Source organism: Aplysia californica, unplaced genomic scaffold (genome assembly GCF_000002075.1).
Source record: "Aplysia californica isolate F4 #8 unplaced genomic scaffold, AplCal3.0 scaffold00555, whole genome shotgun sequence".
NCBI lineage: Eukaryota > Metazoa > Mollusca > Gastropoda > Aplysiida > Aplysiidae > Aplysia > Aplysia californica.
The window spans coordinates 55,988-71,917 of NW_004797825.1; the positions used below are offsets into that span (position 1 = coordinate 55,988).

The 15,930-nt window shown below is 38.3% G+C and overlaps 1 protein-coding gene across 9 annotated transcripts in view; it reads left to right on the forward strand.

Annotated features, from left to right (window-relative positions):
• The first annotated feature begins 4,609 nt into the window (after window positions 1-4,609).
• LOC101861684 (RNA-binding protein Nova-1) overlaps window positions 4,610-15,930 on the forward strand; it is a 36,519-nt gene continuing 25,198 nt past the window's right edge. The window contains exons 1-4 of one of the 9 annotated variants that reach the window (XM_005106762.3): window positions 4,611-5,282; window positions 5,975-6,283; window positions 8,099-8,137; window positions 12,114-12,221. In XM_005106762.3, the coding sequence (XP_005106819.1) occupies window positions 6,253-6,283; window positions 8,099-8,137; window positions 12,114-12,221 (178 nt within the window). In that variant the 5' untranslated portion in view covers window positions 4,611-5,282; window positions 5,975-6,252. The other 8 variants (XM_005106764.3, XM_035972002.1, XM_035972003.1 and 5 more) reach the window with 8 other exon arrangements.

Below are 15,930 nucleotides of genomic sequence, written 5' to 3' on the forward strand. Positions count from 1 at the left end.
CGAACTTGGCACACGCACTGACGGCTAGACACAGTTCGCCTGTACAGCAAAGTTGCCCGCACCAGCTTCACAGCGACTGCGCAGGGCATTCTGAAACACAGCCGAAAAGCATGAAAAATGGGCTAAATTTCTCTGCTTCAGCAACATTGGCATAGGGACTGTTAGCTAAAACTAAGCTTGGCACGTGCTAAACAGATGTCTTAGCTGTGAATTGCTCACTTACTAACCTTTATAAGCCAGCATTTTTCAGCCATGTTTCATTACAACACGATGGTCCAATCACGCTCGCTGCCTGACGTCGACAGAAGACGAGCCCTTGCCTGGCTTCCAGATGGCTCCACGTTCCCAGTCGTTGCACACAGACTTCGGGGGTCCCCATCAGTCATATAGAGGCTGCAAGAACGATTACGAGCGACCAGAAGGGTCAAGGACAGACCTCGACCAGCGCCACGCCGTTTGACCAACACCAGCATCGACCGGTTCATCGTCAGACAGGCCGTGACGTCACGAACCACCACTATAAACCACATCAGGGACCAACTACAGGTGACAGAAAATGTCCACGAGAGCGAGGAGACGGTAAGGAACCGTATCCGTAGAGCCAGATTCGCTTCTTGTGTCCCTGCCAGGCCCCCAAGGCACACGCCGCCCCACAAAGCAGCTCGCCGGGTGTGGTCTGCTCGCCATTCACAGTGGACACGACGTCAGTGGTACCAGGTAGTCTTCTCGGACGAATCCAGATTCAACTTGCTGCACCCAGACAGGCGAGCCCACGTCAGGAGGTGCCGAGGAGAGATGTTCCACCCTGAGTGTATCCAGCAGGTGGTGCCCAACGGTGGAGGGTCCGTTCTGGTGCGGGGAGGCTTCTCAGCTCACCACAAGACCCCCCTGTACCGTATACAGGGCAATTTGACCGCGGCAAGTTACAGAGAGGAAATTCTGCGTCCCCTTGTTGTTCCTCTCCTGCAGCAGATGGGACCCCAGGCTGTACTGCAGGATGACTACGCCACGCCACATCGCATAATTATAGAACTTGGTGTCTTGCTCAATTATTCTGGTCTTGCTGGGGTGACGGTGGAAAAAGGGAGGGAAGGGAGCCGATTGTTTTCGGCCCAGACTCTGACGGCCGAGTGCCTATCGCTCCTCGTTATAATTCTCCTTATACTTCTATTTAATTTATATCTTCTCTAGACGATTCCTCATTTCGCCGGTTAGACTCATATGGGCCAGGTAAATTATTAGTGGGGAGAAAGCGATAAATAAACACCAACCAGGAACTATAGGTGGCTAAAAATTCAATAAACAAAAAAGATTAGCGCTATGCTGACAATAAATGTTCTGATGATAGTCAGAGAAAGGCTGAATGATCAATACATGCAGTGGCGGTGGGTAGTGAAGGGCTCACGGGCTTGAGCCCCCCAACCCATCCCCCAAGTCTATCCCAAGGCAAATAAAAATAACGAAATAAGCAATTGAAACTGTTCTGATCGACAGCAATGAACACAGAGTGATGAACTTGGCGGTTTGCTCGTTTATCCAATCACTGTTGTCCCCGCTTACAATTATAGTAGTCTAACAGCCAATCAAATGTCTTTAGGGCTCAGCGATCAACCAGCCCGTTCCCACGGTCTCTCCTTAATGAAGCCCTTCTTGTAAAAAGATAGAAGACTTGAAGAAAATAACACTGCACAGAGGGCTCACGCTCTCCCAGCCCAGACAATGGGGTGAAAGTTTACGACACACTTTCCCCCAGTGACATAGTTACCTATGCGCCCATTGGGCCTTTGTTAGGCGCGTTCTATTTTCTGCAACAACACGACACAATCCACCTCATAGACGATGTGTGTTTGGAGTGCTGTGTGTTTGTGCCGCTGAGATTTAACAGTTATTAATTACATCAAACTATTTTTGCGGCAACTTTTTCATCAAATAAAAACGAATTAGAAAAATTTTGAGGTGAAACGGCTTCGTCCCCATCATCCAGAAGAATTTAACGTAGAACAAAGAGATGGAAGACAATAGACAAGGGTGACTCTTCTCGTTAGATTGGTTCTCAAAATGCCGTGGCTCGCCGTGAGCATAGAAAAATCATCACTGTTTTGTTCTTATTGCTTGTTATTTGGTGGTAAAGAAGTGGAAGAAACCTAAGCCCCACCCAAATCTTGGTCCACCCACCGCCACTGAATACATATATATTGCTGATAAAACAATTCATGTGTCTGTGCTGCTCAAGACAGTCTCATTCTTAATTTTGTAAACAACTCAGAGGCCAATTTGGCAATCAAGGGATGCTCTATTCGACATTCGTTCTAAGGGCGTCGATGGATTTGCCCAGCAGACTGACGTCATCGCTGAACCCACCGAGTTCGGTTTATCCCAACTCCTTGGTTTATCCTCATACAAAGTTCCGCGACGTGACGGTTTGACGGGAGACGATTTAAAGTTACGAGCCGGCGCGATAAACAAACGTGAAGGAATGAGGCTGTCTCGACAAAACAGCAGTGAATCCCACATGTCTATTTGAGCGTCTTCAAATCGGCAAGGTGCTTTTGGAATGTTGATACATGTTTGTGTGGATTTACTTAAAACTGAATTAAAATCATCAGCAGCAATAAATCTCTTGTCAACAGTCCAGCTGACAAAATTTGACCGTCACCGCCGGTCTTGTTTAGTTAACAAACCGCCCCAGTGCATAGGTCTGATAAGTATGACTAGAGTTTTTAAAAAATAAAAAAAGGAGAAGAAAGCTAAAATCTTAGATGGACAACCAAAGTCTTTAGCTGTTAAAACAACACAAAATACAGCAGATGCTGGTATTTTTCCCCTTCAGCCTCAACCCCTTCCCCTCAATAAAAAAATTATTAAGAAATAATAATTACAACCTAAGAAACAAAAATAAACAAAAAAGAACAATATTCTTATCCCCCAAAGCACACACTTCAAAAAGCAGGGTGGAAGTAACAACATAAAAACAATTGGCAAGAGCAGCATTGATCGATAAGCAGCAATATTTGATTAGGTATCTTAAAGAGCAGTCTTTTTTAATTAAAAAAAAAAAGAAATGTAGATTGTGTATTATATGTATTTTGTTTGTGAAACTATATATAGTTTCACAAACAAAATACATATAATATACAGTCGAACTTGCCTTTACGGAAACCTGCATAAAACGGAAACCTGTCTTAACGGAATCTCCCCGCGATCCCCCCTTGATATTCCTCTTTAATTACCTGTATAAAACGGAAACCTGTCCAACGCGGAAACGGAAAGAAAAATCCGCTCCCTTCAGAGGGTTTCACCTGTCTAAGACGGAAAACGCTTTGCCCGCTCAGCCCTGACTTGAAAGAAAACTCGCAAGTTTGGTCCCGTCAGCTCTAAACTTATCGCTATGGTCATGCCGCTGGATGAGGAAGGGGAGTAGGGGTGCAAAATTTAGGGGGTAGATAAGTAGCTTAGAACTTTTATTCTCCTTGGGTAGACGTGACCTCATCATATGAGCCCGGAGCGGTGCAGGGTGTGAAATCTCACGACTGCCCGTGAGAGTGCTGGAACAGCGAGCCACTACGGAAACTTTCCTGGGTAACCAGAAGCCAGAGGTGTGAAATTAGATTGACCAATGCCTGCCGTCCTGATCGTATGGCTAGCAGAGAAAAGAGTTCCTCGAATCGTTGTTACAATGATGGCAGTGAGGGGTAGCATTGGTGGGTGGGGCTAAGGGTGGAAGTGTGGAAGCAAAGGAGATGTTCAAACGTTTCTGTTGTATAATAGGTCAAACAGTAGTCATATGAAAGGCAAGCACTGGTGGTAATTGGATAAGTAAAAGTGACGCACGTCATTATCAGACAGGATAGCAGTTGAGAGGTGTGAAGTTTTGACCACTGCTTGCCGATCGGACAAGCGATCCTTGATCCCACCGGCTGGACCTTTGAACCCCCCCCCCCACCTCCCTCTTAAATTCCCCTGTCTAAGACGGAAAATGATCTCAGACGGAATTTTTCCCCCGCTCCCTTGCGATTCCGTCTTACACAGGTTCGACTGTGTATGTTGTCTAAGCTTTGGATAATTACATGGTTGCCTTAATCAAGGGAAAGAACTAGACTTAGAAAAGCTAAAGCAGTTTTCCTTGGGTAGTCTACCTTATCATCTACAGTCCAGGGATTCAAAGAGTAACACACTGGTTATGTGTGAAGAGTGAATGAAATAAAAGGCAACTTTAAAGCGGAAACATACCATTATTATATCACAGCTATGTGGATTCATCTGTCCACATTAGAAGGACTCTGATAATAAAAACAACATTAAGAACGACAAGTATTCCAAAGAAGAAGAAGAAGACGAAGGAGGAGGAGGGAGAGAAGGATCGGAGGAAGAGGAGGAGGAGGAGGAGCAGGAAGTGGAAGAGGAGGAAAAGCTATAACAATCAGCAACAACAAAACAAACCAACAGCAAAAACAAAACAATGATAACAACAACAATAATAACGCGGCCAAATAAAATTTTTAAAAAAATGTACGTTTGTACTGGCCTGGTCGTGTCGTACTTTTGTCCTTTTTTAAAACACTTAATTGATTTATGTCTAACCCAAGAAGAAGCGCATTTTATGTGCTCACCTCCCACACATTGACTCAAAGCAATTTAAAGACGTGGGTCAGACATATACTAATGAACTAATGTAAACAGGTGCATTTAGGATTATATGCGTAAAGTCACTCACTGACAGAGATACACACAGACAAACCGACCAATAGACATGATACAGACACACGCACACACATACACACCCTCACACACAAGCACTTATTATACACGCTCGCACACACAAACGTGCATAAGACGCCCGTGCGTTTTCCTATTGACAGTCCGCTGACAGCCGCGAAGGGGGCGTGGTCGTTAAAGGTGATGTGCCGGTTTAAATTTCCAATTTGAGCGAAGTTGAAACTGTTGTACGATTATATTTCTTCTTTATAAATATGATGGAGTTTTAGTATTCTTCTCGAGTAAATTATTAAAAATTATTGATGATTTTTAAAGAGGTAGGCGGAGAAAATTTTTTAATTAAATCGATGTCTTATTTTTAGCAGTCGCACATGGGATGCATACGTAAAGTCTCGTGACTAAACCGGCTTTTCGTTACCCCACGAGAACTGGGCCCTGACAAACGGACACGGCAATGAACTACGACGGCACGAATGGTACTGAAATGGACACTTCTGATTCAAGGAAAAGACCTTTAGACGGCGAAACAGATAATGGGGTCACCAAGAGATCTAACCAGGGTGGAGGTTAGGATGCTTTTTGGATTATATTTATGTAGGAGCGAAGAATTTGCACCTTGTCTTATTGATGAACGGCCAACATGGCGGCTCGGATCGTGCAGCCGGTGATCGCGATTTACTGCACTTTCGTTCTGATTTTATTAGGGCTCGTTTGTTTAAGTTAGGGTTTGAAATGCTTTCGTGATTGGTAGATAAATATTGATTTGTTTTATTCATAGTAAGTATCAGGTTATGGTGAGCTTTTTCTGCGTGAAGCCAGTGAAATCCGACGTCCGGGTTGACTTTCGTTGTTTCGTGTAAGGACATGCATGCGCAAACGTGTCAATATATGATGAATTTTGCAACAAATTTTGCTATTATCAACATTATTGAGCGAAAAAAATATGAAAATGTTAGCTTTATTTTAAATCTAAAAGTTTGTGGCAGTGCTCATGGAAGTATGTAGTGGATTATGCCTTCACGTATGTTTGTTCTGACAGACGGAAGTTACTGCTGCGGTCACCTCAGCTGAGCCGCGAAGGGCATGCATACTAAGCGGAAAATTATGACGTTGACCGACCTAAATTCTCGCAAGTTTTGATAGATCAAGATCTAGATCTAGTTGAAAATGTTTTTTGTTTTACAATGATACTTTATTAGTTTATTTATTTGAGTATGTAAATTGTATGCTTAATCATTAAGGATCAACCTATTTCTAGGTCAGTGAATGATACGAGTGACTTCCACTTCGTTTGGACTCGTTTCTGTGCAACACACCCACTTGCAAGCTCAGTGCCTGTGTCGGTGTGATCAACGGCTCCTGCCCACGTGTCAAAAGCTACTCATCCTGATGTTTTAGCTTTTCAATTGATACTAGAGCTTCAAAGGCAGGTTTTCTCCATAACTATTGCACTGGAGCAAGAGGCAGATTGTTAGGGCTGCCAAAAAATAGTTCTCCAGCCAGGATACCTGGGAGTTCAAGACACCATACTGCAGAATGAGTGAACTTGAGGCCAGGGTCTTTCAAGGTGATGATGCAATTTTAACATTTTCCCTCATGTCTTCTGACAACGTTTCGTCATCATTCATCGACATCGCATCAACATCGATCATTGAATCAGTTCACCTGCATTCCTCCTCTTCAATGGTTTGGAATTGATTTCGTCATAATGACAATAATGTTGTAGAACAGGAAAGCTAGAATCTAGATCTGTCGAAAGTTTACAGTCGTAGGCTAGACCTATGCATTCTTATATATTTCTGCACCATGTATGTTAGAACTGTGTGCTTTTAGCAAACTCTGAAGCTTCAACTCAGTTTAGGTTTGGGAGCTGTGTTGTGGATTTTGTGTTGAAATAGTTGTGCCACATCTTCATTTAGTTCATTGCCTGTGATTTGCATTCTGAGAAGCCTTCTGAGAATGGAAAACTGCTATCACCTTCAGCTATTTATGACTGCCCTACACCCTTTTGGTGTTAAGAGTTTTAAAAAAATACTTAATAAACAAGCATAATTTCTAGATTGTATTTATAGGACTCGGGTGTGGAAAGCTTGAAGTGGAAGGGAGTTCTCACAGACTGTGCCTTAGGTTATAAATGGTAGGCTACAAGTACAAGGGCATTTAAAATATTATAATTTATAGTAGTGGATATGAACGTTTTCAAACTTGTTGATTTTCTCATAGGATTCAGTCATAAATTTAGGAATATTTTGTGCTATTGTACAAGAACTGCCGCGGGCTGTGTTTTCCTTGAATTATGGAAGCAAGATTGTTGCTGTGCTGTGTACTATAGGATCTGACGAGTTCCTCGCTGTAATTGTTCTGTAGATTTTTTCTAGAACTTTGAATTTTAATTGAGTCATCGGCTGCTTTTCCTTTTTTTGGACTGAAACCATGCACAAACCACAAAATCTCTGACATATCTCCGTCACATTTTAGGCCACAAAACCATTGATGCAGTAATTCATGCACATTGACAGTCGTCACCGCCATTGTTAAGCGCTCCTCCATTGACAATACTGTGCAACTACTTCGTCGTACTTGTTGTCTTGTCATGTCATGCCTTGGTACTGTTAGTATACACTCTGAAAACTATGATCTATGTGTACAGTTCAGATGTTATTGTGTTTGTAACTTATTTAAGTCTAGGCCTACTAAAACTTTTAAAACATAAATGCAAGCCTGTTTACAAATAATTTATTTTCCTGTGTCCATGACTGGTAACAGTTTGCACAGGTTTTTCAGAATTTTTCTTGTCATACTCGATTTAAAACGTACACATAGTGTCAGAAATCCATAATGTCTATAAAATATATAGTATAAAGTCGCTCCTTTGGAAAAATCGTTTCTAGATTTATATTGCTGATGATTAAATGCATGTTTCAGCCTGCACCCCTTTTTTGATCTCTTGTTGATGAGTCATGTATGAGGTCCAATTGCCAAGCAGAACAAACTTCTTTTTCATGGAGTGGTTTAAATTTGTATATTTTATAAGCTAGATCTAGATCTATATTAAATTAAAATGTTCTTCTGCATGATCCAGATCAGTCATTTTCGGGGTTTTTTTTTTTTTAATTTGGGCTCTGGAATTTGGGTTCTGTGTATGCCTGTCACTTTTTGCAGTTTTTTTTCATTTTTTTTTTCATCTGGAACATTTGGAAGAACTCTGACATAAATGATTGTTTTATTATCCCTTTTTGTAGAAGTATTGTTTGTTTGTTCTGCTGGAATTTTAAAAATTAGATTTAATTTTTAAGATAAGTGTATGGCAAAGAAAATCAGCAAAATAAAAAAAAGAGAGAGAGAGAGAGAGAAACATATTTTTGACATTTTCATTTTACAGAGACATTGATAAGTGCTGTGCCGGATAATGTCCCAAACGGTATGTATATCTTTTTTCCCCCCAATTTTCCTTATTTCAGGACATTTCGAAGGGTTATCTGTCAATTGCTGCCTTTTTAGTAGTGTGTAGGTTGTAGGTACAATTGCTGCTCTATTGCTCGAGTTTTTTGTCCCTGCCACTACCGTGATTACGTCTTATTTGGTTATAAAATATGTCCAGCATTTGGCTGTTTACTTTCTTCTAATGTATGTGACTAAAGGCTGCAATTAATAACAATATTTGTAAAACTTGTGTAAAGTGAGTTTCCATATTCCTCCGTTGAAACTCTTTGGCATTGATTTTCTGTTTTCATTGGACTTCTCTCTTGCAGTATTTATCATAATTTTACCCGCACTTTCATGAAAAATCTTTCTGATGTATGAATTTCAGCCGTTGACTGAAGAAAGATCCCTTTCCTTTCATAATTTTTTTTGTCATGCTTTCAATAAAAAGCCTAGAGTTATGATTTAACTACCCTTTTTTAAACGATTGGAAAACTCTAAGAGTAAACTGAAGAGGGTTTGGTATTGTTGGAGCTATTATAAAAACTGATAGAAAATTTAACTTGAAATTGCTCTCCTTTGGTTATCACTTTTTAGGACAGCAGTGAATATTATTGCAATTGGTCGGTACATTTTCTGTTATGAGAAGTGAGCCTTTCTTTTTATTGAAGGCCAGTTTAGTTTAGTATTAATTCTTCCCATTAATTCTTTTCGGACGTAGTTTTTTGGGGGTCTAGACATAATTAACTTGTGGCTCAATTTGGCTATGCAGGTGGTGTACAAAATAACTTCATGGAAGCAAAACCATCACTCAAAATGTAATGTATGATATATCAAATTGAAGAAAATTGAATGTGGAATACATCCCAATTTGAAACAAGGATTAATTTTGAACATAAGTATGCATTAGAAATGTTAGAAATGTCGATGGTGATGAGAAAAATTAATTTTGACGGAAAAAATTACATTCACCAAACTTGTGAAAGCAAATCAGCATAGGTATCTTATCATATACAGGCCAAGAGCATAATCCATAAATTTCTGAATGCGCAGCTTTTTATTTGAAAGCAAAATTCTAATTTTTGTTTGAATTATAAATGATATTTATACCGAGTCCGGTTACATCGTTTTGTTGATACAAGACCGCAAGAACCAATTCACTCGTTTTTCCCCAAACCCTCGCTTTGAAAAAGTGAAACTTGATGTTTTCGTTTCCTAAATCCTTTCTGAGTTTTTCAATAGCAATAAAAAGTATTTATAAATGATATATATATATCATTCATTGTATAAAACTGCTGTGTGCCATTTTGAAAAGTGACATTTGATGGAGTCTAAACACTTATCATTTTATTTTTTACATTTCTTATAAATTTTCAAACAAATGTATTTTTATACACTAAATTTATAGGAAAACCAGTGCTTTTGACCAACTGGGGAAACAGCGAGGTCAAGGGTTGAAAATTAAAATTGTCTTTTGTTAGCTCTTTCTTGTGAAGTCTGATGTTCGAGGTTTTTACTTTTATGTTGTCTTTTAAGCTCTTGTGCTTCAACTTTTAATATATTTTAGTTACAATATTGAACCATTGCCACTCTTTCTTCCCTCTCTCAAGTTTCAGTGGTCTACGGTCTCTTCGTTTATGCTTCTTGCTTAAACAGGGATAATGTTTCCTATACACAATTCCTGTATAATCAAAATGCTATGATTTGGAACATCATCACAAAGACTTGAAAGATTTCACTGTCTTTTAATAGATTTCTTTAACACTTTGTTCTGAGAGTAGAGTTCCTAACCTTTTAACATTTACTTGTTTTATGAAAGGCACTACAGGTGGCTACATTCCCATTCCCCCTTGTTTGTTAGGATGCCTTGTGAGTTTGTGTTTTTATTTATCTGGGTTGATGATTGTAGCTTCTCATATGCAGCCAAAAGTGAACAATTTTTCAATAGCAGGTCTAAAAGTCTATGTTTAGACCTGTTGTCCATCATCATGTAGCCTAATCAGGTTCTTGTCAAAAGTGTTAAAATGAAGAAATCGACATTTTTCCGACTGTTGGGCAATATTTTTGGGTGGTTTTTTTTTAATGTTTTAAAATTTGGTGTAACACCTTTTTTGACCTTTTAAATACACATTTCAGGGTGGGTGAGCTGAAACAAAAGTTGTTAGTCAAGGCACAGAAAAACGAAAATTTACAGGTTTCATGGACACTCAAGCATATGGGGAAAAAATTGATGGAAGCCTGAAAGCATGTTGTGACACACATGGAACTGAAGTGTTGTTTGGGAAACATGTATTGCTTTTAAACCTTACTGTTACTGCTGATACTTGAAATTCTGCTGAGGGCCACTCAGGCTCTGTTGAGTTATGTATTATGCTGCTTTATTAATTTTTTTTTTTAACATTTTGTTCAGTAAAACATTTGTTCGCTTTAGTTGAAGGTGTTCTTATAAAAATTTGTTTTTAGTTGTCATTTTAAGGTAGCAATGCCTGGCTTTGCATATAGAAACATTCGATTCGATATTGTATATTAATTGTTCAGCTCTTTGCAAAGTGTTTTTGTCAAGTATCTCTTCAGCTTTAGTTGGTTATGCTTTAAAAAAAAGATTTTTAATCTTTGTGTTTGGAACATGTTCGCAAGAATAGAAATCTGAGATAAGGAAGGGAAAGGCGTCTATTAACTTCACTGTTTTCATGAGTTATGACATTTGTATTTATACAGAGAAAGGGGTGTCAGTCATATTTGTTTCATAGACTTGATTTCTACAAGGTTATATCTTAAGGTCACACAAGTAATTTTTGCAGCCTGTGATTCTTATTTCTCTTTGAAAAGTAGAAAAGTAATTAAATGGAAACTTATTACTGTAACACTTTTGTTCATCTGTTGAGAAATTGGGATGATTTTGATAGAATCCAAAATTCTATTTTATTGCGTGCATGAGACATGAGTAACAAAGATGTCACAATTTATCCATTGAGCGATATTTCTGGATAATATTACTTAAAGCCTTTAATTTTTAAGCTCAGATGAACAGCAAAGTAGTTGATTGAGATTGGTTAAGAACATAGACAGTATGACGACAGTTTGTTGGTCAGTTCGAAATATTGCTTCATATGGGAAGGGAGGGGATATGGCTGCTTCATGAATTGCTTTATGATTTGTGCGTTTCAGTTCATGTCAGTGTTTGGGGTACAAAAATAGAATATAGAACTAGATATTTTTGAAACTTTATAGTTCTTGGCAACAGTGTGTTCCTTTTTTGTATTCATCTTTTTGTAAACTTCGTCAAGCATCTTGTAAGAGTAATATATTTTTGTTGATCTAAGAGTTAAGACTCAACAGTACACATTACAAACATAATTTGGTCAGATGCAATTAACATGTTTAGGTATATAAAGTGTCTAGTCTTACATCTTGTTTCTTCAAGAAAAAAACTAAAACGGGCTTGATTCAATTTCTTCGATGAGTACAGAATTAGAACTAATAATGATGAACTGGTTTAATCCCATGTGAAAAGTGTGAAGTATCCATAGCAAGATTTACTTTTTTGATGAAAGTGCTCCTGTATTTGGCTTCATTAATGCTAGAGATGCTGGAGCTGAACCATTTATTAGTCTCTTCGTTTGTATCATCATTTTCTAAAATTATCCTCCTTTACGTAAAAAAAAATTCATATCTGTAGAACAGTAATATGGTTTTCCTGCTACCTTGAGTGTTTTTCATGCTGGTGTGCAAAGAAATGACGCTCTTTTCTATATGCGCCGAATTGCAGCTCATTATGGATGGATTAGAGACAGTTGAAAGATATTGTTTTGTGTTGGAAATATTTTTTCAAGTTACTCTTTATCTAAGCTGGTGTCTTAAAAGTGTGATTGGATTTATCTTCACAAGTATATATATATATATATATATATATATATATATATATATATATATATATATATATATTTTTAAAAAATGTTTTTGTCTGTTTGCAGTCCTCCACTATGGAAATACACCTGGAGGATCATGGCAGACCACTTCTGATGCCATGCAAGGGCAAATGGGAACTGGCGAAGGAGATGCTTCCGCAACTGATGCTGGGAGTGAGTATTGCACTTGAGTTTGTCTGCTTGAAAAGCTGCTTTATTTTTTTTACACTGTTGGGATGTGTTGTTGCCCCCTTTGGATTTGTTTGTGTCATGAAATTCATTTAATAGAGACAAGGTTGTCCTCAATGTTAGAGTCTTAATTACGCATAAAAAGAACCCTTTTCTTTTTCATTTCTGTCACATTACTATTTGTACGAGGCATAGAACGTTTTTTGAACATTAAAGACTTTTTAGACTTAAATGAATAATAATAATGGATAGTGGGTGGTTGGCGGGTGCTCTGGTGTGGTTTGCTTCTTCTTTCCTATCAAACGTCTATCGTCCTTATCTCCCCTTCTTCTTTTTTATGTTTGTTACTCTCTTTTAACACCTCTAATCTGCGGCACTTATATGACCTTATTGTGTTGCAAGTGCCGTAAAACTCTTACTAAAACTATAACTAACTAATAATGGATTGCATTTATATAGCGCATATCCACTTATGTAATGCTCTATGCGCTTAACATGATACATATTATGGATTTACAAATCAATTTTAAAGGTACATAGTGTTACATACTCATGCAAACACATATTCACTCACGCACGCACCACACATACGTACATATGCACATACGCACATACAAACTCACAACGATCTACAGCTTGGATGCATTCTGTCTAATCGAAATATGATGAAAATAGAAATGCTTTTAGTTTCTTCTTAAAAATTTCTAGATTTTCTGCTTCTCTGATAGTATTTGGAAGCCTATTCCAAACAGGTGGGGCAAAATATGAAAAAGAGCGTTGGCCATATGATTTGTAATTTATTTTAGGCTTAACAAGGGTTGTTTTGTCACTTGATGATCTGAGCGTTCTAGGAGGCACATAGGGTGTTAAAAGCTGTTTTAGATAGTCCGGTGATAAATCATTTAAGCACTTGTAGCAAGTTAAACAGATTTTATATATGATACGCTCTTTCACTGGGAGCCAGTGTAATGCTTTTAAAATAGGAGTCACATGATCATGCTTTAGTTTTAAGTAATTATTTTGGCAGCAATATTTTGTACTCTTTGTAGTTGTTCATCAGGTACACCAGCCAGTAAGGAATTGCAATAATCAATCCTTGACAATACAAGTGATGTTATTAAAGTTTTGGTGACACCAACAGATAGATATTTTCTAATGCTCCCTATTTTCTTCAGCTGGAGATATAGATTTTTACAAAGATTGGATACATGGTATTTCATTGACATATCTTGATCTAGCACCACACCTAAATTTCTTATTTTAGTTTGGGCTGATATTTCGTGGCCATTGATGTCTATTCTGATATTGTCGATTTCATTACATGCGCTGCTACGAAGAAATAACATTTCGGTCTTATCCTCATTTAATTTTAATTTGTTCTTGAACATCCATTTTCTTATATCATTGATACATCTGGCGATTCTATCTATGAGATTGTGTACATTGTCAGTTGTAGTGAATCCATACAGCTGTGTATCGTCTGCATAAAGATGGTAATTGAGGGCATATAAAGAAATTATTGATGACAGACATTGCGTGTACATTGTAAAGATGACAGGACCAAGGACCGAACCCTGAGGAACTCCGTATTTTAGAGGTAACCTAACTGACACATCATTGCCAATTTTCACTGACATAAATCTATTTTCTAGATATGATTTAAACCACATTAGAACAGTACCTGATAGTAAAAATGACTTTTCCAATTTCTCTAGTAAAATTTCGTGGTCGATGGTATCGAACGCCGCTGACAAATCGAGCAGAACCAAAACACAGACTTTTTTATTATCGATTTCATTTAAAACATCTGATGATACCTTTAAAAGAGCGGTTTCCGTACTGTGGTGCCTTTTATAAGCAGATTGAAAAGGTTCTTCCATGTCATTGGCCTTTAGATGTTGTTGAACTTGACAGAAAACGATTTTCTCCAGGATTTTTGATAAAAAGATATAAAAGACTTATAATAGATTTTGATGAACATGCTCGTTTTCTCTTGGATAAGTGCACTAAGCCAACACCAGTGTAGTTTTCTAACATGTAGTAAGGTTCTGGAGAAGGCAAAAAGTGCTTGAGCTTTGTCTATCAAAGTGTGATGATGAAAACAAGGTGTTTTGTCTGGTCTTCCTGAGCCCTTACTTCACTTAAATTTTGTTTTGTACTGGGGTGAGGCTTAATCATGGTTGTTCACTACTTTTTAAAAATAAAATTTGTGATTTGTCTACTCAGAAATGTTCTTTTGCCTAATAGTATAGGATTGCATAATGTGGCCTCTATGTGTCTAAAATTCAGACTTGGGTTCATGTTTGTCTCATTGTCAATGCCTTGTTTTTATATCTTTATTAGATTAATCTTGTCGGTAGTGATGTCTTCTTTTGCCAGCTGCTTGGGTACACTTTGTGGGTTTATAGGTGGCAGCTAAATGAGTTTGTTTGGTGTATGGTTCCTGCTTCTTGAAGTTTTTATATATGGTGCTTGTCTGTTGTTACACGCCTTAACTTTAAGGAGTTTTGATAAGGCACCTGCCAATTTGCTACAAGACTTCTTAATAGGTGGTTGGTGGGTGCTCTAGTGTGGTTTGCTCCTTTTTTCCTATAAAAAATCTGTCATCTCTATCTTCCCTCCTTCTTTTTTGTGTTTGTTACTCTCTTGTAACGCCTCTAATTTTTGGCACTTATATGACCTTATTGTGTTGCAAGTGCCATAAAACACTTACTAAAACAAAACAAGACTTCTTTGTTCACACTGTGCACTTTTAAAAAATTGTTTAATCTGGGAGATTGATCAGTGTCCCTTATTGTATTGAGATATTTTTGTTAGCCGTTTTGGCACATTTTGGGAGTTTCATTTCATTCTTAAAGAAGATTGTTTCTTCACACATGTACATGTATATAACAACCCTTGTTTGTGTGAAAATCATTTTTGTGGAGAGGATGGGAAAGAAGTTACATGGAAGGACAAGGATTTGAGAAATTAGTGGAAATTAAGGGAGGGAAAAGAAAAGTATCTTTTCCCTATGGTACTCGTGTCATCAGAGTATTCTTTTTGACGTTTGAATCAATTAAGTGTCTTAAAGTCAAATGCTGATATGACTTTATTGAAGTTGCCTTCACTGGCTGTAGCAATGGTTAAAGCATAATATTTGCTTGATGCTTTTATGATGTGTACTGGAAAGTTCTCCGCTCAGTTCAGTAACCAGCTCGTTATTATTTTGTGGTTTCCGCTGCATACCACAGGCAAACCGTGCTTATGCATTGTATGATTTTCGAGGCCCGAACAACAGTGCACCCCCCTCCCCCAGTTTTTAAAATATTTATTCGAACATGATGGGATGTTAAGCCAAGAGTTAATCATGTCGTGCACATATGCTTCAACAAAACAGAGAAACAATTATTATGTCGTTCGTGTCTGGTAACCTATTCTGTTTTGTGTGCAAGTCATTGTAAGCTCTTTGCCACATCACTCAGTTGCGGGGCCAAAGTTCAAATGGTTGCATATCACTCGAAAGGATAACGACACAACTGAGGCAGTTATACTGCATTATTGTTTAGGCTTTTGTGAGCCTGTCTCGGTGGGTGGCGTGTGTGCATGTCGGGCTTTGTATTATTATGTTGTTATCGATATATTTACGTGTACATGATTGATGCACGAGAGAGAGAGAATCTGTTTTTCCATGTCCTCCTCTCGGGGGGGGGGG